We start from the raw sequence: 27891 nt of genomic DNA, 5'->3' as shown, positions 1-27891 counted from the left end.
TCATTTCAAGACTAACACACGTTTCCACTCGTGTTTTATCCTGTTAACACGGGCATTTTCAACATGTCAAAAAGTAGATACTATCATAATGACACTGTGATGATGCTTGCAACTCGAGTCTGTGGCTGTTAGCATCACCTCTCCTCCTGTTTTACTGACAGATATTTGATAAATGATCAAATGACACTCACATGATCATTATCACTGTCAAACATTATCATTATCATGACTGACTGTGGGGTCACTAAAGGTCACCAACACTGGTGTCTCCACAGCCTCCAGCTTGTCAACAATAATGCAAAATGCAGTTTCATCAGCGGGTATTCGGCTCACTCAACATTGTGTGAACTCGTTTGTCGTTAATAATAATAATAATGACAATAATAATTCATGTTTATATAGCAGCTTCACATATAAAATGCAGCTCCAAGTGCTTCACACAAAACAATAAAAACACTCAGAGCTTGACAATGAAAGAAGAAAATAAATAAAAGATTAAAAACAACATTTTAAAAAAATGGTAACAATGAATATTAATGTGAAGATAAAAGCGCAGTAGAGGAAAAAAGAAAACAATCATGGCCACAGATTGAAGGAAACAAATGTTTATTTGTATGTGGAAGTTTTGTAGTCATAGTGCACATAATGTGTACATAATTCATTCATAGAGATTGGGAGGAGAAAACAATAACTTAAAAGAAAAGACGTGTGCAGGAGGAGCCAAAAAAAAAAAAAAAAAAAAAACATAAGGGCTTGTCAGGTGGGACTTCTACAATGAGACATACAAAATAAAAGCTAATACAAATAAATATATAAAAAATATAAGGGACAAACATCATAACCAATGTGTTTCAAGTGTCCAGGAAAGGCAAGTTTATTACAAGAGTCCAGCAAAATACTATAAGAAATTAGTTTAATGGGGTCATTATTATGGATCCCAGTTGATTATTTGTGTCAGATCGCTGTGGCTGTGAAGTGGAAGGCAGCAGGGAGGAGACAGGAGGCTGGCAGGAGGAGCTGCAGGGAGGCGCCGCAGCAGGAGCCATTGTTCCTTGTTTGCCAAATGCCGGTGGATCGGTGGACGGCTGCTGCTGCTGCTCCCGACGTCAGCCCGAGTTTCGGCGGGCTTCCGGCCAGAACAGAATGAAGTAGCACAGCCAAAGTGTTTATCCCCTCTGTGCCGGTGCCAGATTTTTGGAGTGAATGTGGAATGTATCAGCACATGGGGCCTGTGAATATATTAACTGTTACATGGCATTAAAAACCTCTTGTCTTGTCCTTGTTCAAAAAAATGACAAATTGCTCAGGCTGTACAGTCAATCCTCCTGTCGTCCGATAATCCTAAAAACCTCTAATCACCTCTCAGGGGATTTCGCCGTGGGTCCGACTGCCCACCAAGGTGCAGAATAATCTCATGCCCACTGACCAATCAGGTATCAGCATGCAGGGAGCTGTGGAAGTTACATCTGGGATTACTGAGGAGACCATACTCTGTGGCAGGGCAGAACGAGACGCCACATTCAAGATGTGGTTGATAGCCTCCACTGGCTGTGTTGCACTGCAGCAGCTCGACTGCAGCAGCCGTTCACCTGCCTTTATTTTATTTTATATCATGAAAGCTGCAATTTTTAACAGAATACTCCAGCATTTTGGGTAAAATACTCTTTTTTCAGACTTCCCCAGGCTGAGACAAGATGTCCGATACCATTTTCACCTCTGTTTGTCCAATGGTTCAGTTCGCAGAATTTAGCTTAGCATAAAGACTTAAAGTCTATGGGAGTCGTTAGCCTGGCTCAGTCAAAGTGAATAAATAAACCTTACAGCAGCTCCAAGCAGTTTTAGTTTTCAGTGTGTCATGTGTATTTGAATTACTTAAATGGAATTACTTAAATTGAGCAAATTTTCAGTACATCCTCCACCTCTATGGGGAATCTTCCCCTCTGTAAATAAATGGTCCCATTCTGCATGCTTTATGGAGGTAAAGGTAGGGGAGTTGCTATACTTTACTGAAGGAAAAAAATGAAGAAAAAAATGGTCGATTTATAGCTTATTTTACTCAATAAATAAATAAATAAATCCAATAATAGATATACTGTTATCTGTTGCCTCGCTGTTACCTACTGGTATGTATTGGATAAATGCTTTAAAATACAATAAAATAAACATATATATATAAAAAAAATACTCAAAATATTCAAGATCATTAAGAAATGTTTCTACAGATTCTAAGTGTAAAGCTGAACAGATAACTTGTTTTGGTATAATCCTTCAAAATAATGGTGCTCACTATGAAACAGCGCGCTGACTATGGAAAAAACAAATCATGTAAAGAGCAGCGTGCAGGTATTTATCATCAGTTTCTCCTCTCGGCATCACCCAGGCAATGTTATTGTTCTGAATGCAGCGTTTCCTCGGAAATTGATCAACAGCAAATTGGCTCAAGGAGGCGTAAGGAGCGCATTTGAGATGCTGACAACTTGATAAAAATAGCATTCCAGCAGCTAAATCATGTAGCTACCAAAAAACTAAATCAGGTAATCCCAGAAGGAGGTTTTCGGCCTCTGCCAAGGTCGATTTTGGACTCGTCGAGGAGTGCTGACAGTCTCTGCTTGTTGTACGGTTTCTCTTCCTCGTCTCTAATTCACTGTCAAGGGAGCAAATGCAATCTAATTAAAAGAGACTGATATACAGATTCCAAATTAGCCTGGCACAGAGCTCCTTAGCTTCTTAGCTTGTTTTTCCAAGACAGAGAAGCAACACTGATACTGATTAAGGACAGGCATAGATTTAGACCGCTGCCACTTGCCCAGTAAATGCCCACTTTCTCACTTCATGAACATGCAACGCACTATTTCTGTGTCACTAAAACACACACACTTATAAATTTAAAGTGAAGTTGCTTGAGTGTTTCAAAGATCTTCACATACAGGAGAGAGACAGCCGTCTGACTTCCCGACTTCCAAAGGAACGCAGCGGCTCTTCTAGTCGAACATATCTGAACGGGGAAGGGACAATTCCTCTGTTCTTCTACATTCAAGTAAAAGAAATAATTTTTTGGGTAATCAACAGACTTAGTGTCCCAAAAAATATCAAAACCACAGAGAAAGTGCTCAGGAATATTAAGTGGATATGCAAAAGAAGTGACAAACACCTTTCCCCTGAGCGCCTTCTGCATGTGAAGCGGCTAGTCAGTGACACAGTGTCACAAATGAATTGGTATTTTACTTTGCTGTTGCCGGTTCTTGTTTTGTATGCACATTTTGCCCCAGAGCAACATCATAATAATTCCCCACACTGTCTTTTATTTATTTATTTATTTATTTATTGACATTTGATGCCTCCAACCCGTACGACCACATTGTTTTTTCCCACCGTCTGACACAACACAAAGTACCGGTTTCTGAGCGTGCCATATCACCAGCCTCTAAAAAAAAAAACTCAGTTACGGTTAGGGACAGGTTTGTTGTGATGGTTAAGGGTTAGGAAAAGGTCAGGATTAACTTAAAAACATAAAAACAGGTCAAAATAAGCTGCTGTACATCAACGGTGGTACGGTGGTCGGCTATTTTTTCATGTGCTCTTGTTCTTAAAGGGATATTTCACCCACAGTGCATCATTTTGATATCAAATTCTCACCGTTTGCTGCTTTCAACCTCCAAAAAATACAGATTTTCCTCATAAGCCTTGGTGGTGAAGTGTTTGACTGGAAGACACACACACTTCATGGCTGTGCAGGAGTGGATTTTGTGGCAATGTTTGCATCACGATTTGAGCCAAAATACATGTGTTTGGGAACTACTGAGCACACGACCGGATACCGGCGACCTAGGTTATGCAGCATGACAAGTCCCAGCTTTTTAAATGGAAGTTTTGATGGCACTTATTATAATTACAGACACTTCACCTCCAGAGAGGGTAAAAATCACAACAAAGAGAGCAGAAATAACATTACAGCGACTGGCACTGACTTTGTTTCAACTGCTTCCATCACCATAAACAAGCTACATGTTTATTTTGTTTGTTTCAAAGTCCTACATGCACAAAAAAAAACAGTGAAAACCTTGTATCTTCAATTTTGGTTATTTTCATATTGTAGCCGTATTTGAGTATTTACATGCTCCTCAATGGGTTCAGAAAGTTCTCCAACCCTTGGGATTATGGAACCTTTACAAAAATAAGTTTATAAGCTGAAAAATGCACAGCTCTGGACCTTAGACCAATTTCCCCTAGTTTCTGAAAGGGTGATATTATGGAGATAAGAGGTTTTGGCTGGACGGCAGCGAAACACAAAAACACAACAACTTTTCCACATTGTTTCGACCAAATAAACGCTATGTGGGTTGGATCCCGCCCTCTTAAAGTTTTCAGCCTCAGGATTTTGTCCCGTCCGCTGCTCATATTGGGCTGCACCTCTTCTGATCGAGAAGATTGCATAACTGGCCAGCCAGAGTGCTCCCATTTCTCTGCACAGCAGTAGCCGTACAGCGTGCCAGTGCTAACTCAGTTAAGTTAGACCCTCACAAAGCCATGACCCTAATTACACTCAACGGAGGAAACCCCACCAGCTTAAGTCCTCGGTAATCCTGAGGCCTCACTAATCACCTGCCTCATATGTTTAGTGGAGTCTAGTGACACTTCAGAGTTATAAACAGCAACTAAGAGTATGAGATACCCAGTTGAGCTCCAGCGCCTTGATCCCTCAGGAAACACACTGGGGCTGCACAACTATGCACTGCATTGTATAAAGACACAGAGCCGACCATGGGACAGTCGCAGCAAACAGAGAAGAGCGAAGAGGAGATTGACGTCAAAGCACTTCAGGACATGTACAAAAAGTTTGTCCAGGAGTGCCCAAGTGGAGTGCTTTTCCTTCACGAGTTCAAGCGTTTTTTCGGCGTCGATCCGACAGGGGAGGTATCGGAATACGCGGAGTCCATGTTTCGAGCTTTCGACAAAAACGGGGTAATGCGAAAGTAACCGCAGCCGTTGCATTTCTATGTGCCGAGGTGTCCGAAAATGTGATCTCACTTTTCTCATTCCTCCTCCCCCTGCAGGACAACACCATCGATTTCCTGGAGTTTGTGGCAGCGCTGAATCTGGTTTTCCGGGGAGACTTGGAGCACAAACTGCGCTGGTCGTTTAAGGTGTACGACAAAGACGGCAACGGCTACGTGGACAGGGACGAGCTGCGGTCAATAATTGATGTAAGTCCACGCAGAGGTCAACTTCAAATGAGTTCTTATCTTGTCAAGAGGGAAAACTGTGGGGGAAACATTTTGCAAAGGGAATGAAAGAGCAGCCGCATCTTCTGTACAAGTAACACAGCTTAAAAAAAAAAAAAAAGTAGTCTAAAACTTCATAATCATGTCCTCGCTATCAGTTTTGACGGAATATAATTGATCATAACAATTAAGGAAGATAGACAATGGAGCCATGTTGCAATAAGGAGGTTATTCCTCTATTGTTAAATGTAATTCTCTCACATAAATATCTGGAGCTCTCAGGCCGAAGAAAATCCCTTGGAAAATCTTTTTCTAGCACAACAAGCTGCGCAGAAAAGCCAAGGGCAGCAGATCTGTATTTATCATCAGCCCAGTGAGGTGCACAAATCTTGTACTTGACTCCCTCAAATGAAATATGACTTGATCTTGAGCTGTGAAAACCCATTAGGATGAAAAAGCACTCACGCCATAATACCTCACTAAAAAAAAAAAAAAAAAAAAAAAAAAAAAAAATACATTTGACAAATTTAACAGGATAACAACCCTAAAGCATTTTTTTTACTCGTGGTTCCGGTCTGTAAAGCACATGCGCTTCCTCAGGACAGCCACGATCGTCTCTTTAAGCTGATAAAATAAAAGTCTGATATGATGCGCGCTCATATATCCTGTTTATCACGGAGGCAGCTCTGAGTTTCTCTTCAGAGTGTCTCTATCTGTCGAGGTGTTTCGGCCGGCTGTGATTTATTGCATTTTTTCAGCGAGCTGTGGGAAAAGGTTTCAAAGAAGTCAGAAGTCAAAACAGTCGGCTGCACTCTCATTGCTCTTCCTGCTGTCCAATTTCCCCGCAGACTTCCAAAATAAAAAACCAAACTCCACTGACACTCTCCCACCTGCAAGTGCTATTTCTTCTTCCTCTGTTTAATGATGTAATATTTTTGTCAGACTTATGTGCATTTTTATATACAGTGCATTTTTACAAATTTCTAATGCACCTATTTTTATATTTCTTATGTCCTTTTCTATTTCTTATCATTTCATTTATGCTTATAATTTAATTCTTCTCTTGAGAATTGGAGCCACTGCAACTGACCCAGTTTCCCCTCGGGGATCAATAAAGCCTTTCTGATTTTGATTGTGATTCTAAACATTTGTCCTTGTATAATTAATTTCACTAGTGGGAAAAATGAGACCACTTGCGTGAAAATCGGTTATTTTTCTGTGTTGTTCTCTATGTGTTCTCCTATTTGTCCTCAAAATATGTGTGGCAAAAAGACTGAGCCTATCCCTTTGATTTGCCCTGTATGATTGTTCTGTACAGAATAAATACATGGACAATACAGGTAAATTAGCCAGTGCAGGTGGAAACGGGTTGTGAAACACAGAGAGACAAAAGCTTTATAATAACCAAACGTATAAATGAATTCCAGGCAAATTCCAGTCCTGTAATGCCAAAAAAAAAAGCTTCCCAAGATTTAATTGTTCTAATTAAAATGCCATCATTTATAAAAGATGAGACAGACTGACCTGAATTTGGCTGCTGATGAACTCACACAACTTTAATCCAGTTCCATTATTCCGTTTATTCTGACAATTTCCCATCACATTTTCTGTACACATCCTTTTCTGGGACATTTTCTGGGGCATTAACATGATTTTTTTATTCTGTATATTTTTTTCTGAGTACTTTTGCTTTTCCTGTTTTTTTGTTTTTGTTTTTTTTTTCTAGAGCATCTACCGAATAAAGAAAGGCACAAAGGGCGAAATGGGCGAAACACAGCTTACGGTAGATGAGGTCGTTGATCGAATATTACAGGCCGTAGACGCCGATGGAGACGGTAAGAATTTAATCGATTCACCTCAGACTCTTACAGTTGATCACACAGACGAGAAACTAAATCCACGTGCTAATCTGCAATCTCAGTTTACAAATCTGCACACACTGACTCATAAACCCTGCGTGTGAACTACAAATTCGTATCCTCAGATTTGTAAACTGTGCCTTCTAATTACAAATCCATATATGCTGGATTTGTATTCTGCACCCTCAGATTATGAATATATACCCATGGATTTGTAATCCATTTGGTCAGATTACCTTTTTCAGCAGAGAGAACATAGTTGGTGCTCTAAATGGTGATGTAGCATCAGCCGGGGAAAATCTAATTATCTGGATTTAAAGATATATTTATTACTGATGTTATGTGGCATTATTTGTGCTTTATATATATATTTATGTATATATTTATATACATTATGTCTGGCGGTACAGATTATGACAGTCTACAAATTTGAGTTTGAGGTTGAGTTTATCTACATTCATGCTCACATTTAAGAACTGGATAGAAGAAGAATTTACGTTCATAAAAATAGAAAATATATATATATATATGTATACATGATTGTACATCATAAAAATATAAAACTAGACAGATAATTACAAACATGCACCGATACATTCATCCTCAGACATGCACATTCACAGATAGGACCATAAAATTACATAAAACCATGGCAAAATACCCTTTTTTTTTACAACTTACCCAGACTGAGAAGAGATGTTTGATATTATTTTCACCTCAGTACGTCCACTGGTTTGGTTCCTATCTTGTTAACTTAGCATAAAGATTTGAAGTCTATGGAAGTCGTTAGCCTAACTATGTCATGTATATGTCATATACACAGGGTACACTGTGTAAATAAGACAGCTTTGGAGGTGCTGTCAGGTTTATTTATTCACTTTGACGTAGCCAGGCTAATGACTCCCATAGACTTCAAGTCTTTATGCTAAGCTAACATGAAATGCTACCCAAAGGAATTGAAACAGTGGACGTACAGAGGTGGAAATGGGATCAAACATCTCGTCTCAGTCTGGGGAAGTCGGCCCAAAATTCTTTTAAGATACGATAAAGCAGTCATATCAACACAAACACACTAAAAAAGAAAAAATAAACAAACAAACACGCAAACAAAACTGCAGAGACTTAAAAACTATCTTTCTACCATGTTTTTGTTTCCGTACATACTCAGTTTGAGAATCTCACATTACTGTACATCCCTACAGAGATTTTTAGTCCTTTTTTTTTTTTTTTTTTACTGTTTTTTGTTTCCTTGCTTAGGTCATATCACCATGGATGAGTTCATTAGAGGGGCTCAGGAGGACCCCTGGGTGCTGAACATGTTAAAACTGGACATGAACCCGTATGGGTGGGTGCTGGAGCAGCGGAGGAAGAGCGCACACTTCTGACACGACCACCCGCAAAAATCACTTTGGCCTTTCCTCGCCGACAAAGGGAAAACACTCAAGGGCACGAACCAGACGTGACACTGTACCTGCAAGACGTTTATGTGCACTTCATCCTGAAGCCGGGCTTCATTGTGGAGAAACGGTCAGCACAATAGAGCCTGAATAAGTGAGCAGCAAGACTGAATAGAGGCACTTCAGTCAGGGTGGAGTGAATCCTTTTGGCTTTCAGCAAAGGCAGCTTTGCACTTTGGAGCTCAGCACTTACTGCAAAAAAAGGGCAAAAGGTTAAGTCAAAAAAAAAAAAAAAAAAACAACTAAAATGATGTTTTTGCTGGAAATGCATAGGCCATTTGCTTGAATTTTAATCCGATACATGTATTTTGCAGCGCTGGTTTGCTCAATTCACTGCCTTCTCTTCATAAAGTGTCAATATGTAAATGAAGAATGTATCAAATAATAGTTTTTTTTTCTGCTTTCACTTATTAATTTTTTTTTTTTTTTGCTCTGCATTATGTTTAAGTATAATAAAACATAAATAAATACAGCTAAATCTTGACATTTATGATATACAACACAGAGTCATAATCCATATTGAAGTGGACCATCTGGAGTTAAAGCAAATGCCTTAAAATAATATTGTTTTTGTACCTGATTGCTACAGAAATGTCCATGTAGCTTAGGTGTCATTCACAGCAGCTGTAAATGATTATTAGAGGTGCTCACATCTTATTTCTCAAATATGGACATGGTGCAATTATAGATTTTCATCGATTTCTACTGATTCCAATATATGAAACCCATGTGGGACAGAGAGGCTCCACTCCTGCCCTCTGAATGCATTTCAATTTTCTGAATAATGAGTACCAATTTTACACTATTACCTTTTTTTGTTTGTTTTGTAAATAGAAAAATTGAATGTTGTAAGCATCATTTTAACATAAGCACCTCTGAAAGTACAGCACAGTGTGCAGTGTGGTGACACACATTAATCCAGCGGTGCTTTTCACCTCCATCAGAGCTGATATGTCCAAATATTCTGACTCCATGCTGTTTGCAGTCCAGTGTGACAACAAATGGAGTTTAAAATATTCACCTTTAAACCATTTTTGCTCCTAATATTGACTCTTGTCGCTTTTGATGATTGCTTTCTTATTCATCTCTGGCTTAACTGAGTTGGATCGATTGATTGGTTTTGAAGCTGTGTTTAAAAATGTACTATGCTTAATTAGGTTTTTTTTTTTTTATCATTATCATTACTTTCTGTGTGTATGTTTTGTGAATACCCAACTTGGACTGCCTGTTTGGATATGTATAAGGAAATAATAAAAATCATAATGGAAAAATATACCATGAATCAAAGGAATCGAGTCACAATTTGCACTGCTGAGGAGGACAATCAGCGTGTTTGGGCAGGTGGCCTTCATCTCTTCATCAGGGTTATATAAGAATCATATAAATGCCATTTAGTGTAATAGAATTAATTGAAAAAATAAAAATAAACACGCTTTTAGCAGCAAATAGGATATCATCCTCTGAATAGGAAGAGATTTACTGAAATCAACGCTAGAGCACCTTTGCATGCTGAATCTTATATGCCGAGTCACTATTTCTACCCAGAAACTGTTGCTTCAGAGTTGTGATGTCATTTTACACAGTAATGCAAAATAGGCTTCTTCTCCTTATTGATGAAGAATTCCCACCTGTAGTTGTGTCTTTGATGCGGTGTTTATGCGCTACTAACTTGTGAAAATGGTAATTGGGACGGTGCTGCACATGCACTTCAATGCACAAACACATTGTGCCATGATTATAACAGCCAAAGTTTCTCAGGACAAGCTGCAGAGCTGCAGGCGGCAGATCAGGAGCCGAGTTGATGCAGCAGCTCCGGTCGAGAGCCTCGTCTTGTAAACATCTGGGAGCAGCTCATCCACAGCGATAGGTGAGTCTGACCAGGAAACACAGAATGGCAGAGCTCACACTTCACACATCACATCAGTAACACACATCTGAACATAAAGGAGCTCATTTTGTGATGCCTCCCACCCCACCCCACCCCTGTCTTTCTCTCTCTCACACACACACATACACACACACACACACACACACACACACACACACACACACACCCAACACCCTTTGTACCCCAGGGACTTTACAGGCTTTCTGCTGGTTCTGCAGTTCGTCTGAAGCTCCTGGGCTTTGGCTCCACCTAGAGGCGACTCCTTGCACCTCCACCATGAATTTAAGCAGGTCTGATCAACCATCTTTCAACAAAATTAAAATTAAGAAACACACTATCGAGAAAAAAAAAAGTTCATAATTTGTTCTATGGTAATCTTTAAAAACCACTTTAAGATGATTGTTGTACTTTGCTGTGGTGACAACTTTGGATCCAGATTATTAAAAAAATAAAAATAAAGAAAAAAATCTTCTCCAAAATGAACATTTGCTCAGCAGATGTGCACCCTGAAGCTTTTGGCACATTTATCAGAATTACTTGAATATGTAAGTTATCTTACAGTAGCTTGTATAGATGTATATAATAAAAATAATAATAATAATAACAAAAATAATAATATAGTATAACATGTAATAGTCTTTATTTATAGAGCACTTTTCAAAATCCATGTTATGAAGTGTTTCACAAAGGCAGAAAAAATAAATAAATAAATAAAATAAAACAAGTCACAAAACTCATCAGGTTTTTTAAAATCGTATTATTATGTTATAATTGTAGGTTATTATTGTATATGAAATGATTATGCATATTGTTCCTCAGGCTGCTGAATCCTCATCAGTGCCTCCTGCTGTTATTATACAAATTGATATAATTAAAATTGATCAAGTAATTCCTGAATTAGAGACACTCAAAAAGAAAATACTCACACTGAGCAAATATGAGCCAATATACATGTAGTTATCTCATTGCAGGATTCAATTAAATGTATTCTTTCTTGCCAAGAATGAATTGAAGAAGACACATTTCATTTCATGAACCAGGCTACATCAGGTGATGATTAAATTCCTCTCTGAAAAAAAAAAAAAGAAAGTTTATATGACAGAATGATTGCAAAACACTTGGCCTGTGTCTGGCCGTGTCTTTTCAACTCATCATTATAGTTTGATAGTTTGACGGAGTGTGATCTCCCATGCTGGGATTCTGCTTGCGGCTCCACTTTTGCTGCCAGTTTCCTCAAGAGCAACAATGAGCCATTTTTAAGGCCAGCAACTCGGAGCAGACGGGTCGAGTATTTAGCATTAAAACCAGCCAAAACTCATCACTAGATAGTTCATAGTCTCAAAATGCAAGAGTTATGAAATAAATTGCCACATTTCCACAGTACAAGAGGCTGATAAGAGAGTTTGTATCAGGCCTCTAACCCTGCAGACTGTGTTATAAAACTGCAGGCTTCAGGCCAAAGAGAGCTAATCATAAAGTTTTACAATGAGAAAGACTCTATAACTACACTGTGTAGAGGTTACGGATGTTGGTTATATTCATACAGCATAATATGATGCACAGTTTTATGTAACTTGTCCACACAAATCAACTCAACAGATTTAAATAAAAACCTAAAATTTTGGTGAAAAAGTCTCAATATGTCATTCCTGTGTTGATCTGCAATGGGGAAGAGAAGGAAGGAAAGGAGAGCGAAGAAGAAAGAGAAAAAAAGGGAATACAAAAAATAGGGGAAATAATATCTATATAAGATTTAATTATATTGTTATAGTGTGAAGAGTCAAAAGATAGATGTGAGGGTGTGGCTAAAGTTATATTCTGGATCACAGGAGGTTTAAATGGAGGCTTTAAAATTATTTAGAGTTGATTGCAGTATAAATTTTTTCTTTTTCTTTTTTTTTGGCTACTTCATAACACATTAATGTGCTTATGGCTTCTGGGTACACCCTCCTTTTTTTCTGTTATCCACATCATTTATTTTGTTATTTCACTCCATCTCGTGTATGTGTATGCAAATTTATAATGCATATATGATTACCTTAGTGATTAGATGTAGCTGTATTATGCTGTGTCATATATCACAGTTCAGTTACTTGATTTTGTAATATAATTTCTCCTCCATAATGAAAGCAAATGGAAGAAAAGAAATACAGTGAGGAACACAGTTAGGCACTGAGTGAAATCAGGACAACAGGTGTATTTTTAAGGAAGTCACAGCCATGCTCAAAGTACTGATGATGGATTTGTTTTAATCTGTAATCTAATGGCAGATAAAACACACATCACACACATCCCAGACCTATAAGAGCTGACTTAATCAGGGCTTGATGAGCCTCTGCCAAAATTAAAGCGGCCAGCGAGTGATTTTCCCAGCGACTGTGTAAGTCAATTAAATCCATAGCTGCTGACTCTGTAAACAGCCGCTGATTAATTTAACTTGTAATCTGCATTGCACATGTACGCCAATCCCAGAATAGGATTTAATGCCGAGTTAATGCTGTTATTTCAGTCAGTAGCAGTTTGGTGGAAAAATGTGAAAATGAAATGATGTGATTGGCCGCTTTGATATGGAAGGCACCTTTGACCCTGGGTCACTAAGAGGTCAAGATAGGATCAGGTATGTGGATTACAGCCTTAAACTCAGATTGCCAAAGTCCTCAGCTAAAAATACGTCCCTTCTGGCATCACGAGTCGAGCATTCACTCCGAGCCGCTGACCCCCGAGCTGATGGGACCTTCAGCAGCAGCAGTGAGATGGACCAAAACACGATTTGTTTAAAAACCAGCTTCTGAGAGCAATTTGGCTTCAGGATACTGGACTTTATTTTTTTATACCGCTTGCACAAAAGGAAATCTGGGCGTCTCTCCCGCCCGTCCTCCCCGGGTTTGACCTTTTTTTTGCACCAACACATTTGGAGTTAAGATGGGTCAAAATCAGCAAATTCAGGCGCCGGATGAGGAATTGGAGTTGAACAACATCCAGGACCTCTATAAATCATTTATCATGGAGTGTCCCAGCGGTTCGCTCTACTTGCACGAGTTCAAGAGGATGTTTGGAGTGCAAAACGGTACGCCCGAGTCGCAGTACATGGACTGCATCTTTCGAGCGTTCGACATGAATCATGTAAGTCTCAAGTCCACCGTGGCTGCAGGTATTCGCAAATATGGGCTTTTCTCATGTCTTTGACAGTTTACAATCTCTCTTTAGAGTCATTTTCACAGGTATCTTTCCTCACACTTTCAAAATGTACAAGCTGGAATATACCATTACCTTAGCAGCAGTCCTTTACAAAATGCTGTAAATGAAACACGTTGTTGTTTTAGATCATTTCCCTGACTTGAAGTGTTTGGATGGTGCTGGTACGGCCTCCATGCCTGCCATGGGTCACTTTTTTGTCTTGTTTTGTGTTCTATCATGTGAAATTGTTGATTACCGTGCTGCCGTCTTGACCAGGAATCCCAGGAAGAACAGCTCTTGTGTTTCAACGGGTAAAAAAGACAAATAATTAAAAAAAACAAACAGGTGTTTATTTAGCTCTGTATGTGGCAATGAGTCTGATCAAGTTTGAAAAAATGAAGAGTAAATCACTAATTACTTAATATTCTGCCCATCATGATCACATTCAGAATCATCTTTATTCACGGTTCAATCTTTAACAAAATTTTAAAAACTACATTTTTTTTTTGGCAGTTTGACTAAATTTTGAGGTAGGCCTGCTTGTTGAGGATCCACTCTGAAGCATTAAGAAAAGCTAATTGTGTTACAAAAGTGATAGATCCTGCATGACGTGTTAAATGCGTCAGGATTTCCAGCTGTCACAGATCAAATGGGAGGATCTTCACTGCTGATTCTTTTCATTTAATCGTGGCTTCAGGACAACACGATGGACTTCATCGAGTACGTGGCCGCCCTGCACCTCGTGCTGCGAGGGAAACTGGAGGACAAACTCCGCTGGTCCTTCAAGGTGTTTGACGGAGACGACAATGGCCAGCTGGATAGAGACGAGCTCAGGAAGATTGTCAATGTAAGATGCAAATAAAGATGCAAACCCAGTTTTCCTCAGTTACCCTTTTCCAGTGGATGGTTTTCCTATGGAATGTCAACACAAGCAAAAAAAAAAAAAAAAAAACTGATGGTAATTTGTCTTTGTGTTACAGCTCAGCCCTGCACATCTGGCTGTGACTTGGATAATAAAATGATGTTAAAGGTTTTTACAAACATGGGTCGCTAAAACTCATGATTTAAAGCAGCTGAGTTCATGGTTAATTTTGTGCTTTGAGTGTGAGTTAACTGTTTTCTGGCTCATGAAAGCCTCTGGGGTAACACTTTATAATAACCATCATTAATACAGGCTAAACTGATAGTTAATTAAACTGTATTTAGTAGTTATTTTACAGTTAACAAACTATGGAATGATAGCTATTAATGTTTACTTACTACATTTATTGCTGTACACACTGTAAGATTTTATTTACTATATCAAGTATTTGTTGATGATTACCAACAGATTTGCAAACCTTTAAGGAATTAATTGTAAAAATCTACAAAAATTACATAGATAGAAGGACCAGATATTTTATAAAACTGGGTAATAACTTGCTTGTAAACCATCTGTAAACAGTATATGGATGGTTATTATAAAGTTGCAACTTCCACTATAATAATATAATAATTAGTTAATGAATTTAACTGCAAGCAGCGATTCCAGGGTTCAAGTCGACACTGACTGAAGCTTCAACAGTTTAATGAAAAATATTCAACTTTATAAAACCCATTGAAATAATATTTAAAGATGCAGTACATAGTATTTATTAACTATTTGCCAAGGATTATTAACATCTGTGGAGACTTTATAATTGCCATCCAAATAATGTTTATAGATCCACAAACACAGTTCACAAATCCTAATCATGAACAAATACTTATAACTAATAACTAAAGAGTAATTAACTATCAATTCACTATTTATTAATGATGGTTATTATAAAGTGTTGCCCCCTCTGGATATGTTGAGGATGTTGCTGTCATAGAAATATACAGACCATGATATTTGGCACCAGCGGCCTGGAGGCGGCCACATGGCTCCTGTTGTGTAACGATGCACGGGCATATTTAATGACCTTACGCCATGAGAGCCAGGCTTAGTGTAAATATTTAACTGGGGCACTGAATAACAGTCAGGGATCTCCCATTATGCAATTAGTGATGAAGAAGCCATATTTAGTGGGATTACACAACGGAAACATTTTTATCACTGCCTTAGTCAATCAACCTGATATTACACAGTTTTCCTTTGATATAAACATAAAGCGTTTTCAGCAACCTTTTTTGTGCATAGTTTTGACAAAAACATAAGTTCAGCTAATGCATTTCGACGGGTGGATCATGTCCCAAAATATTTATATTAAAATGTCCTAATATAACACTGCGATGAAAAATGATCAGTGTAAGTTTGGCTCTGATATTTAAGAAATACTGGACTGGTCAGTGTTTTGCATTATTCCTTGGTGGCTTCATCGCTGTGAGTGGCAGAGCTGTGCAAGTTCACGTTTCAGGAGAACTCATGCAAAGTTCAGAATAAACAGAATAAAATGAACTAGTTCTTGTTCATAGTTCACAATTTTGAATTCTGAACTAGTTCAGAGTCCCAAAAACGTACTAGTTCACGTTCATGTCTTCTTTTTTTTTTTTTTTTTAATGAGCTGATCTGAGCTTTCCTCTTTCAGTCGTGGCTCCCAGCTCATGGCCGCTGCCCACTTCAAACAAGCTGAATGAACTCCTGTGTGACATTACAACAGTTCATGCTCACCCCCAGGGCGTCAAACACCGCGGCTCAGTCACACCCTCCTGCGTCTGACACCGATGCCATGGTCACCTTTTGGCACCAGTGTGAGTCGCAGGGACAGTGATGTAGTATAACAAGAGAGGAAGTCCACCAGGGGAGGCAGTCAGGGAGGATTGGGAACATGTAAGCCACAGGATCTTCACACATGAGACCCGAGTTCGGTTTCGTGTGTGACTGTGTCCAGTTTCCATTCTGTTGCCTAAACCTCACCTTGCCCTAACCTTGACCAAGTGGTGTTGTTCCCTAAACTTAACCACGCGACACTGACACGGGATAAAAGCAAGAAAGCCTGATGCTTCTCATCCTGATGCTGAAAGGTGCCTTGGCATCGGTATCAGACGTGAAAGGGGCGAGACCAAGCTGCAACATTTAATAATCTGGGAATGAGAATGTGTTGACTAGAAAACAGCAGACAGAGATGACTTTTAAAAGCCAAGAGAAATCAAAGTGAGTGTGTTTTACCACTTAAAGAATTTGTCATATAGCAGGACAAGTCAATACAGATAAGTTTAAAAATGTGCAAATAGTTTACAAATGGTCTTACCCTTGGCCAGTGGTTTCTTGTGGTTATCACACACTCATAAATATTTCCCAAAACTGGTTGGATGCTTCAACTCGATGTGTCTTTTCAAATTCGACATCAATGTGGCTGACGCTCTGACTTGTTTCTTCAAGCACAGTGGGCAAATTCGCACGAAATTTTTTTGATTTTTTCCTGCAGGAATCTGTACTGATTTACTCATTAATCTCATAAAAATATTCACGGCTTCAGCAGTGCCAGGAGCCGCGTCGTCCTCTGAACTTGCACCAGCCGCACTGCCGCCGTAAATCCTTGGTGCTCACGTTCATGTTCATTAGATGCAAATGGTCACTAAAAACATGAGTGCATTCAATGAACACTGCCCTGTAGGTGTGTTCATGCACAACATTGATGCTTGCTTTTTCATGCAACTATACCCTGTAACTAAAACAGCTTTTTTTTTTTAAACACTTTTGGTAATTGAGCTCAAAATCAGATTCACACACTGGAAATGACAAGATTTCTAAACATGACTAACCTGGCAGCATCATGAATTGTCTAATCACTAGATTTTATTCTTTCAGATAATCTACAAGATAAAGAAGGGCTCGGGGTCAGGTGACATGTGCACAGAGGGCCTCACGCCTGATGAGGTGTGTGAGCGCATCTTTAAAGCGGTCGATGTAAACAGTGATGGTAAGTTGATGTGAGGGTTCATGACATTCCCCATCGTGTTGAGTTGCCTTCAAGTTTCCTTGGTATTTGGCAGTAAATGATGATGATGATGATGATGTTCACACCTTTTGGATGGCAGGTCAGATCACCCTGGATGAGTTCGTGCAGGGCGTTCAGAAGAACCCGTGGCTGCAGAACTTCCTGCATCTGGATTTCAATCCCAGCGGCTGGGTTCAGAGGTATCTGTGTGACAGAAAACTCACGAGTGTCAAACACTCTGAATGAATGCAGTATTTTCACCTGTCAGCATGCCAAAGTGGGAAAGAACTTTACTGTGACACGATGGGAAAACACAACAAACTCCTGCCAGCAGCGCTCGGTGGCGCCCTCCTCCTGCCTTGACAGGTCTTCACCGTGAAATCCCATGAGGCAACAGGATGGTCCTGCCTGTGACGACGGGACACTCCCTCAATTTCTGAAATTAGTTGAAAGCACATTGTCAAACAGAAAGGGGTCATCACTCAGGTTAAGGCCTCATGTTGCTACTGTATGAAGCTCACTGAATTTTGAGAATTAACAACACAGATTAACAACCAGGACAAAAATTTCTTTCAAATTTGAAGGGTTACTTTCCAAAGAATTTGCCTGAAACTATGATGCCAACTGTGTTTGATTATTGGGTCTCATCTTGCAGACCCAATAATCAAAAAGAGAAAAAAAGAAAGAAAAAATCAGGAGAGGAAGTTTACAAAAAATGAAAACTAAGTACTGTATCTCTTATTTCCCACCAATGATCACAGCTGACCTTATGGACCAAAGCAGTTACAGTAACACGAGGCTGTGAGCAGCAGATGGACATAAATCACTAGTGAGAAGTATAATCTGTATAGAAATATCATACATCAATCATTTAATGCATTATAACAATTATTATCTGTATTTATCTTAAGGGTTGAAGCCATTAATCCCATTTACAACCCTCTAGCGCAGTGGTTCTCAAATGCGGGTACATGTTCCCCCTAGTGGTATGTTGGAGTACTGCATAATTCCTAAAATGATTAGCCCATGCTATAATGGGTTCAGTAAAAAATGTAAATGTTAAGTTTGATAAACCACATTGTATATTTTCTGAAGGTGTCAGTGTGTGTTTGTGGTTTAAATCTGCTGCCGTGGTCGTTGAGCGAGGACGTTTGTTCGCTATGACTGGGAAGACAAGACAAAAAAAAAAAAAAAAAAAAAAAAATCTAGTGGTTGGATTAGTGGTTGAAACGTTGTATCAGCTGAAAACAAGGAGGAGGAAGAGAAAAAAAGAAGCAGAAACAGGAACGACAAAATCTCCTCAGTATCAAGTTGTTGTTTCAGACACTGGACCACTTTATGGATTTTTATTCTACCAAATTTGCACAGCTCAGGGGGAACTTGGCTGAGAAAATATTTCAAAGGGGGAACATTACTGAAAAAAACACTTTGAGAACCACTGCTGTAGGTCTGATTCATAGACAGAATAAGATGAAAATCAGCGAGTTTGATCACAGCTGTAATTTTCCTACATGATGTTGGACTGTCATCACAAACTTCACAGTGCCTTTTGTCCTAAAGAAATTAATAAATAAAGCAATGACGGTTCAGTGTTATCACCAGTCTAAAACAATATCATGTCCCTTAGATACACACATACTTCTATTTATTGCTATTATTGTACTATCATATATACTATATGGACTATGTACTGTATGATATTATTACTTTGTTATCACTTATTACGACGTATTCATTTATTCATTCACTGATTCATTTAATCATTCATCTGTTGCTTGCTTGATAATCTCTTGGACATTTTAATAGTCTGACTGTGTTACACATCAAAGTTACACATCAAGCCCACTTGATGCAAGAACTTGCAGCCACGTAAAATAAAACGCTCTGAAGATCCCTTTGCTTTTCACTGCAGAAAATCAAATGAAGCCTCAGTGGCACTTGAAAAGATGATATTTCACTTTGAGCACCAAGTTTTTTCAGATTTCCTCACACACACACGGCTGGCTCTACATGACCTTAGAGCGGGAGTTTAGTGAGGAAAGTATCTTTGAACGGCGGCTCAGTTGAGTGTTACACCAGCAGTGTTTACTGTAACTTTCCTTATCATTATCTTTCATGTCAAATCAGCTCTCATTAAAGAGATTTGTCTCAAATGTTGTCTGTGCGTTTTGCTTTAGTGGATTACTATTTGCTAAAGGATGAAAAACCCAACTTTTATGTTTTTTTGTTTTGTAATACATCAAACTTATATATATATATGTATATATATTTTTAGAGTATTATATATATATATATATATATACACACACACACACACACACACACATATATATATATATATAGAGAGAGAGAGAGAGTATTATATATATATATATATATATATATATATATAAATATATAAATATATAATACTCTCTCTCTCTAATATTCTTGGCATCACATTCACTCACAGTATCAGTGTCAGTGGGAGACATCACATCTTGATACAGTTCAGAGATTAAAGACACACAGGGCTGATGCTAAGTTCAGTTATAGCTGCTGCGCAGCAATGGTCAGGGCTGGGCAATTTTAGGCAACTCTGAGCAATAAGTGAAGAATAGGAAGATGAAAAGAAAGGTGGCTTTCTAATGTGCATTTTGCATCAGCTAAGGCTTAATCTCACAATTTCTGGCATGAAGGACAATGCTCTAGCTCACTGAGCTAACTGGCAAGTGTCAGTTCATGTGAGGCTTCACAAATTGACTAAGCCAGTCACATGACAGCAGCCGCTTATGCACGGAAAGGCAGATTTCAAACCACTGTAAAAAAAAAAAAAAAAAAAAAAAACAGTCATCAAGACAAAAATCTGAAAATACACATATTGCATCTAGACAGCATGGAGATGTGGGTAATTTGTTTTTAACAATGATTGATTTGCTCCATAAGAGAAAAACTGATGTTTAAGTGTAAAAGGTACAAAGGTTTCTTCGGTATTGGGGCTACATTTTGATGAAAGTTGCAAAGCTGTAGCACATGTGGTTGATTTATTATAAATTTACAAAGTTTTGAAATTTAGAGGCTTGATGTAGCGCCATCATCAGGACTATTGGCTTGTGTTTGCAGCTGAGGAAATCTGGCATGGGATTGGACCTTTGTGCAAAGTTTGGTGAGTTTTAAGACATGGGAATGTTGCAGAAGCTGAGGATTGAGCTCACAATCTTCGACACCACCTTCGATGTGGCAGCTTGGGCTGCCCGGCCCCTAATGAATAGAGATTTCTAAAAATCTGATTCAAATAACATCATCCATAAGTAATAATAATGATAAGAATAAGAATGAGAATAAGAACCAAAATAATAGCCTTCAAAGGTCAAAAAAGACTGTGGTTGATGATTAAAACAAACAAACAAACAAACAAACAAACAAAAAACGTCTTTACTGGAGCAGCTGAGAGCTAGCAACCTCAAAACTTAATTTTTTAAAATTTACTTAATTATTTTTTTTTCCTTTTTTTACAATTTATTGAAACGAGTTTACCATGCCTACATACTTTCAGACACAGATCTCTTTAACTGCTTCATGTCATATTTGTATGTATTTAATTTTCGATACTCTTCGATACTCTACACTTTCTCGCTGTAAGCTCCAACTGGGGAAACTGGTCACCGATGCAAAGACAAGACAGAGCACAAAAAAAAAAAAAAAAAAAAAAAACAAGAACAATACAACAAACACTTTCATCCTTATTTGGCTGTGCACGTGATGGAAAATGACACTGTGCACTGTCACTTTCAGCCCACACGTTGTCTTTAGGAAATGTACTGTCACGTTATTCAGAGCCTTTCTAATTATCTGCAGTGCCGTTTGAATGTGTGTGAGTGAGTCGTGCCACATCATCACACGGCATCGCACTGTCATGGTTTGTCTTGATCTTGATCGTTCCCTCTGTCATTTACAATATTGAGTTAATTAGCCATGTTGTTATGGATGATTAGGAGCAGAGTTAATGCCATGGCCGCTACTGTTGTGTTGGGAATAGAAACTGACTGCAGAGATGTGAGGATATAGGACACAGGGAATCCAATTGATCAACAAGGACGGTGCTCAGTAAGACAATACAGTAGTTGAACGGTTAAGTTGCTTAAGAAGAAGGAGGCATCAGTCCAGCCACATGACATGAGTGTCCTGTGCTGCTCTGTACAGACATGTCTCTAATTCTACATGCAAACAAGAAAGACTTCAGTGAAAATGTGTCTGGCCCAGCTCAGAGCTCAGGGAGGCGATTCTGCATGCCGCCGTACAAATCTCTCACTCCCATCTCACCTCCTTTCACTGAGAGCAGAAACAAGCATTTGCATTCCTGTTGCATCACTGTTTAAACACCCAAAGCGAGAACAGCCCAGTGCAGCTAAATCGGTTAAACGGGTGCAGCTTAAAGCTATGTGGAGAGGCAGGGAACATGAGAATACAGTGTTTCCCCTCGCATAAACAAACCACATGCATCCCAAATGACATTCAGCCACCTCATCCTCTCCACTTCCCATCACTACAGTGTGGATTAGCACCAAAGCACAGGCAATAAAGGAGAGTTTTGTGCTAATAATGACTGATTGTAGATCAGCAGCAGGCAGAGCTTTCCAGCCGAGCTCTGTCTTACATTCAGACCGTCTATAGCTGGGTTTCCATCCAAATATATCGAAATTTTTGAGCGAATTTTGTCAAAATGCGCAAAAGAAAATGCGAATTTATGCCTGTTTCCATTAGTTTTGTTTTGCGATTATTGAGAGGAGAGTGCGCCGTGAGATGACGCCAGAAGATAGCGTCTGTGTCCACTGAACAACAACAACAACAACAACAGCAACAACAACAACACTGAACAACATTGAATTCCCTGTATAGGGAGTAGGGAGTAGTGAGTGAGTGAGTGATTTCGGACACAGCCAAACACTCAGCTGACACTCAGCAGCTGATCATGGACAGATTCCTGCTGAACTTGTCGGCTCTTGAGAGAAGTCTGGTTACTATTTTGGCAGCGCTAACTTCGTACCGACCCATCCTACATAAGGAATAAGAGACTAATAATAATAATAATAATAACTAAAAATAAGACTGTAGCATAGAGGTGTGACGTGGTATCCGGTCCAGTCATCGTTTATTCGCAAAACCTGTTTCCACAGCAAAAAGTCGCATTTTCTTTTATCGAAATCCACCCCCTCCAAGCGTAAAAACTTTTTTGCGAGTTTTCGGCCGTTTTTCAAATTTCTGGCGTTTCCATCCAAGTTGTTTTTTTTTGTTTTGTTTTTTTTTTTGCAATTTCTGAAAATGCGAATAAAAATAGGTGGATGGAAACCCAGCTTATAACTCTGTTCTACAACACCCATCCAGCCATTTTCTGCTGCTTTCTGCTGGGTAGCAGATTGAGGACAGAAGCCCAGACATCCTTTTTCCTATCCTCATCCACCATCCCAGGTGTTGCCAGGCCAGCTGGGATACACCCCTCCCACACACACACATATACACACCAGTATGTCCTGGGTCTGCCCCGGGGCCTCCTCCCAGTCGGACGAGCCCAGAACAGCTCCACAGGGAGGCATCCGGCAGGCCTCCTGATTACAGGCCCCAGCCACATCACCTGGCTCCTTTCAGTGTAGAGGAGCAGCTTCTGCACTAAATCTTCACTACAGCTGGGTTAGCTGATACATTATCCACCAGCTCATATAAAGTTATGAGGGAGCGGCACTCCTGTAAATGAGATGAGACCAAAAATAAAAATTGTTATGGTTGAAAATGAGCCAAAAAAGTTCAAATGAGCAGCATAAAAAGCTGTAAATTTGACTTGCAAAAAAGGTAAAGGTAAACAATCTGCCTCATAGACTTGATATAAGTAGCAATAAAGCTTCAGGCTCGGCTTAGGCCAAGGCTGTCAGTGGGCCACATTCATTCAAATGAGACCTCGCTGGGGCAGGATTATTTTTTGCAAACTTCATTATGACTCAAGTCGACATATGAATATTTTAGGCTACTTTCTAATTTATTTACTTAAATTAATCAATTTGTAGCAAACCAATCAATGAGAAACTGCATGTTGGCTCATCAAAATAGCACAGAATGTAGAATTACATAAATTACATGAAATTCAGCAAATATATAATATAAATGAAAAATAACTGCTCTTTCCCTCTTTCTTGAAAATTTCTAGCCTACTACTCTACTTTACTTTTATAATTTCCATACATTTGTGCAGTATATACACTCAGTGGCCACTTTATTAGGTCCACCTGTACAATCTAATACAGTCTAATCCAACTGTTGTGCCATAACGTTTCCTTTTCTGGTGCCTATAATGCTCAGGTTTTCTTTTCGTCACAGTAATAGAGGTGTTCAGATTTATAAACTCAGATTAAATAAATCTGAGATAGTCCATGGTCATCTGTTGCTGCTATATACATGTTATGTGTGTGAATGATTTATCTCATGATGTCACTTACATGTAACTAATACATGCACTAGTGATTTATTTTTCTTTCTTTAAAAGCTTCTTTATCATTTGTAAGTACTTAAAGCGGTATGAGACTCACTCAGAAAATCAAGTTCCTGCTGCCATCTAGTGGTAGAGATGTTGGGTGCAGGTGTGGAGATGAGCTGCCGAGGTGCAGCAGAGTAAGTAGAGTTTCACTGCCCTTTAGCATTTGTAAACCAAGCAGTGTTCAGTGTTTATTTCAATATGTTTATTAATTATTTATGAAAAATGTATTACTAGCAGGCTTGATTCCTTCAGTGCTCTCTTTTCTGGTTTATCTAAGAAAACTGTTGTAGGAGCAAGGAATGTATTTGGGTTACACACCTGTCACTGTCACCAATAGTAGCTGTAGGGGGGAGGTGTGTGCGTCACCGGTCTGTGTGTGTGTGTGTGTGTGTGTGTGTGTGTGTGTGTGTGTATGTGTCACTGAAGTATAGAGGTAGTAATTAGTTACCATCTGCACCTGCTCGTTGGCAGTTGTGTTTGCAGCAGAGAGAGAGGGTGAACAGGGTGCTCCTATTTTCTGTTGACCGCTGTTATTTTTGTCCAGTTCAAACGCAGCATCTAAGAAGAGCATCATGTAATGCAAGCGTGTGTGTGTGTGTGTGTGTGTGTGTGTGTTTACAATAAATGACCATAAAGCAGACAACCCCCCATTAGCCTTCTCAGCAGCTAATTAGTCACTGCAACATCCATGCTGACTGAGACCAGACGGACAGAATATGAATAAGAAAGAGAGAAGAAATATGAAGACATATATCATGTTAACGTAGCGTTCTGTTAATTGTACCCTGTTTTATTGTACCCTCTTCTACTGTGCAAAACTGCTTTCTCTGTCTCTTAATACTATTTCCTTTATATGGCCATTTATTCTCACTGTATTGTTCCATCTTCATTGTATTGTTGTGTTTTCATTTTATTGTTAAGCACCTTGTATTGTAATTTTGCATCAGAAGTGCTGTATCAATAGTTTGATTTGATATTAATAATGATAATATATTAGTAGCAGTACTTTTTGTAAATAAACTACATACATTTACAGATATATTTAACTTGATTTTAAAAAACTGATTAGTGTAAGAATGATCAAATGTCACATATTAAAACTTAAATAAATGATTTGTTAAAGAACATTATGACAAAGTATTACTGAAACTGTGGTTTCATGTAGGCTATAATGTAGAATGAAGTCTTGTTTTAATCATTGTTGGACATTAGCCACCATTTCTTCAGTGATTATTGCAATTTAAGGTAAACTTAAAATAACAATATTGTTTATTTTCCTGGATGTCCTACAGGACTGCATGTGGGCTATTTAAAGCTGTAACCCCACTGAGCGCTACACAACACTTAATCCCCTCTCGCTGAGCTCCTCCCACCGTGTTACTGCTTCTGTTGTTGTTGTTGTTGTTATTGTTTGTCAACTATCTGCATGTTGATACAGTCATAATAAATTACAAATAACAGAATCACTGTTATTGTCCAATGAGACTGAAGGCACTGGGGCTTGTGGGTTTCTCCTGCAGGTCACACTAAACATAAAACAACTGAAAAAATGCATGAATTATAATAAAAAATAATACAAATAAATTGCTAAATAAATAAAATTATGTAGAAATGAAGGGAAAGGCCAACATCTGGGTGATGGGTGCAAACTGAAATATTTTCTAAGTAAAAGTGGTAAGAATTTGTTCAGATGGGAAGCTGCTAAAGCTTTTATTCTTTTATTCTTGTTTTATTCTTCAGCTGAAAACAGAGAGAGAGAGGGAGAGAGAGAGAGGGAGGGAAAGAGAGAGAGAGACAGGTGGTGTAGAAGATGGACACAGATACAGCAGAGTGTTATTATTTGTTATGGTGAAATCAACAGGAAATATTTATAAATATATAAATAAATGTAAATAAATAAATATCACTGTGCAGAAACCTGTGATTCACAGCCCTGATAAAAACATGATGCAGTCTCTGTGTAAGCCATATTCAATAACATTATTATGGTGTTCACTGCAAACTGTGCTTACATTAATTTTCAGTCAAATTAGTGTAACATCCCAAAGACAATTAAACACTGCTTTTTTTTTTTTATCATTTTAATTGTTTAGTAATTTAGCGTTAACCTCAACTGATGCAAAGTTGATAGGTCTATTGATATTATATGTTTTTTTTAAACATTAACTGTAAAACTCAACTGATATGAAGCTGATGGTCGACTGATCCTCAGTGTTTACGTCGGACAGGCTGATATAAAGCGTCCACACTGACCCCAAGCAACACAAAGTTTAATAAATAATAATCCTCCAAAGCCTTTCAGACCCCCCGCCGCTGCTTTTTTAGATACAAGCTATCACATAAATAAGAAAATCAGCAGCTCAGCCTATTTTTAATTACACACTAAAATTATAGAAATCCCTCCCCAAGGCTGTAAGAGCTGCAGACTCTGTGAACATTTTTAAATGACAGCTGAAAACTTATTTATTCGACGCTGCTCTAAACTGACTGTCACGCCTCCTTTGTTTTATTCATTTATTCTGTTCTTTTACATATTTTAGTGTTTTTATGTCTTCCTTTGTTTCTTCATATCTTACTCTTTCTATTGTTTTATCTCCATCTTTTATTAATCTTATTGACATTTGTTTTACTGCCTCTGCTCTTTGTTTTTCAGTTGATTGCTTGGTTTTATTCTGCAGTATTTGGACTTTTAATTGTCTGTTTTACACTCTTGTTTTTTTTTTTTACTTTATTGTACAGCACTTTGAGCTACACCTCCTGTATGAAAGGTGCTACATAAATAAAGTTCATTATTATTATGATTATGAGTATGATTATGATTATTATTAAAGTGGATGTTAAGTTTCATATGAACACTGGACAGATTAATAAACCACATTGTGAAGTGCAGATGTGGACCTGGGTGTGTTTCAGTTGTGTGTTCTGTGCCCTCCATGCTGTACCGGCTGTGGACAGCAGGGGGCGCCTCTGGCCGTGGGGCGGCCCCGTGCTGTGGCCTCCGCTGGTCTGAGCTCCTGCCAGAGCCAATCAGAGCCCGGCGGTGCTGAGGGACAGCGTGACCTGAGTGTGAGCGCCGCGGCGTCGGCGGCCTGAAGGCGACACGGCAGATTTATTATTCACACCCTCAGGTGTAATCCAACCTGGACACCGGTCACACGTTCACTCCTCACACGTTCACTCCTCACACGTTCACTCACCAAACACCCCGGGCCTGCACCCTCACACCCTCAACTCGTCCCAAAACCACAACACACATCAAACACACAGCTGGATTTCAGTTTGATTTGGCTGTTTATTGGACTTTAGCAGAGCATATTTTGTAGAAAAGGGAGAAAAAAATCAACTGTATTTATTTATTGTTTGTTTGTTTGTTTGTTTGCTTAGCAAGTTGACTTTAGCAGAGCCATTAAAAACATATTTTATACAAAGGAGGGAAAAATCTCAACTGCAATTTGTCTGTTTGCTTGATTGTTTATTTATTTGTCCATTTGCTTGCTTGTTTCTCTGATTGTTTCTTTGACTTTAGCAGAGCCATTAAAAGCATAAAAAAGGAGAGAAAAAAACTCCCAATTGTAAATTTTTTGAAAAAACTCTCAGTTGTAATTTGCTTCCTTGTTTGTTTGTTTGTCACTTTGCTTGTTTGTTTGTTTGTTCATTTGCTTCCTTGTTTGTTTGTTTGTCTCTTTGCTTGGTTGCTTGTTTGTTTGTTTGTGTCTTTGCTTGCTTGTTTGTTTGTTTGCTTGACAAGTTACTTTAGCAGAGCCATTAAGCATATTTTATAGAAAAGAAAAAAAAACAACTCAAAAATTAAAAAAGTTTGTTTGTTTGTTTGTTTATCCATGTGTTTGTTTACCTTCTTACGTTGGTTTTGTTTCTCTCCA

General features: G+C 38.7%; 2 protein-coding genes across 2 annotated transcripts; both read left to right on the top strand.

Annotated features, from left to right (window-relative positions):
• Window positions 1–4641: 4641 nt before the first annotated feature.
• LOC115355001 (guanylyl cyclase-activating protein 2-like) lies at window positions 4642–9290 on the top strand. Its single transcript, XM_030045616.1, has 4 exons — window positions 4642–4962; window positions 5055–5204; window positions 6949–7057; window positions 8339–9290. The coding sequence occupies exons 1-4, from the start codon at window positions 4762–4764 to the stop codon at window positions 8464–8466; spliced, it is 588 nt and encodes a 195-aa protein (XP_029901476.1). The 5' UTR covers window positions 4642–4761; the 3' UTR covers window positions 8467–9290.
• Window positions 9291–13348: 4058 nt separating this feature from the next.
• On the top strand, window positions 13349–27103 carry LOC115357236 (guanylyl cyclase-activating protein 2-like). The gene is made up of 5 exons (XM_030048654.1): window positions 13349–13549; window positions 14301–14450; window positions 17376–17487; window positions 17606–17733; window positions 26966–27103. Exons 1-5 carry the CDS (start codon window positions 13349–13351, stop codon window positions 27101–27103), a joined length of 729 nt encoding a protein of 242 aa, XP_029904514.1.
• The last annotated feature ends 788 nt before the right edge of the window (window positions 27104–27891 follow it).

This window comes from Myripristis murdjan, chromosome 3, assembly GCF_902150065.1.
Source record: "Myripristis murdjan chromosome 3, fMyrMur1.1, whole genome shotgun sequence".
NCBI lineage: Eukaryota > Metazoa > Chordata > Actinopteri > Holocentriformes > Holocentridae > Myripristis > Myripristis murdjan.
This window is presented reverse-complemented; position numbering and strand designations above follow the sequence as displayed.

Excerpts from the sequence above, each read along its gene's own strand:
- LOC115355001 (XM_030045616.1), top strand. The coding sequence starts at position 4,762 with ATGGGACAGTCGCAGCAAACAGAGAAGAGCGAAGAGGAGATTGACGTC. Across the intron at positions 5,205-6,948 it reads AGCTGCGGTCAATAATTGAT|AGCATCTACCGAATAAAGAA; the intron begins GTAAGTCCACGC and ends TTTTTTTTCTAG. Across the intron at positions 7,058-8,338 it reads CGTAGACGCCGATGGAGACG|GTCATATCACCATGGATGAG; the intron begins GTAAGAATTTAA and ends TTCCTTGCTTAG.
- LOC115357236 (XM_030048654.1), top strand. The coding sequence starts at position 13,349 with ATGGGTCAAAATCAGCAAATTCAGGCGCCGGATGAGGAATTGGAGTTG. Across the intron at positions 14,451-17,375 it reads AGCTCAGGAAGATTGTCAAT|ATAATCTACAAGATAAAGAA; the intron begins GTAAGATGCAAA and ends TTATTCTTTCAG. Across the intron at positions 17,488-17,605 it reads GGTCGATGTAAACAGTGATG|GTCAGATCACCCTGGATGAG; the intron begins GTAAGTTGATGT and ends TTTGGATGGCAG.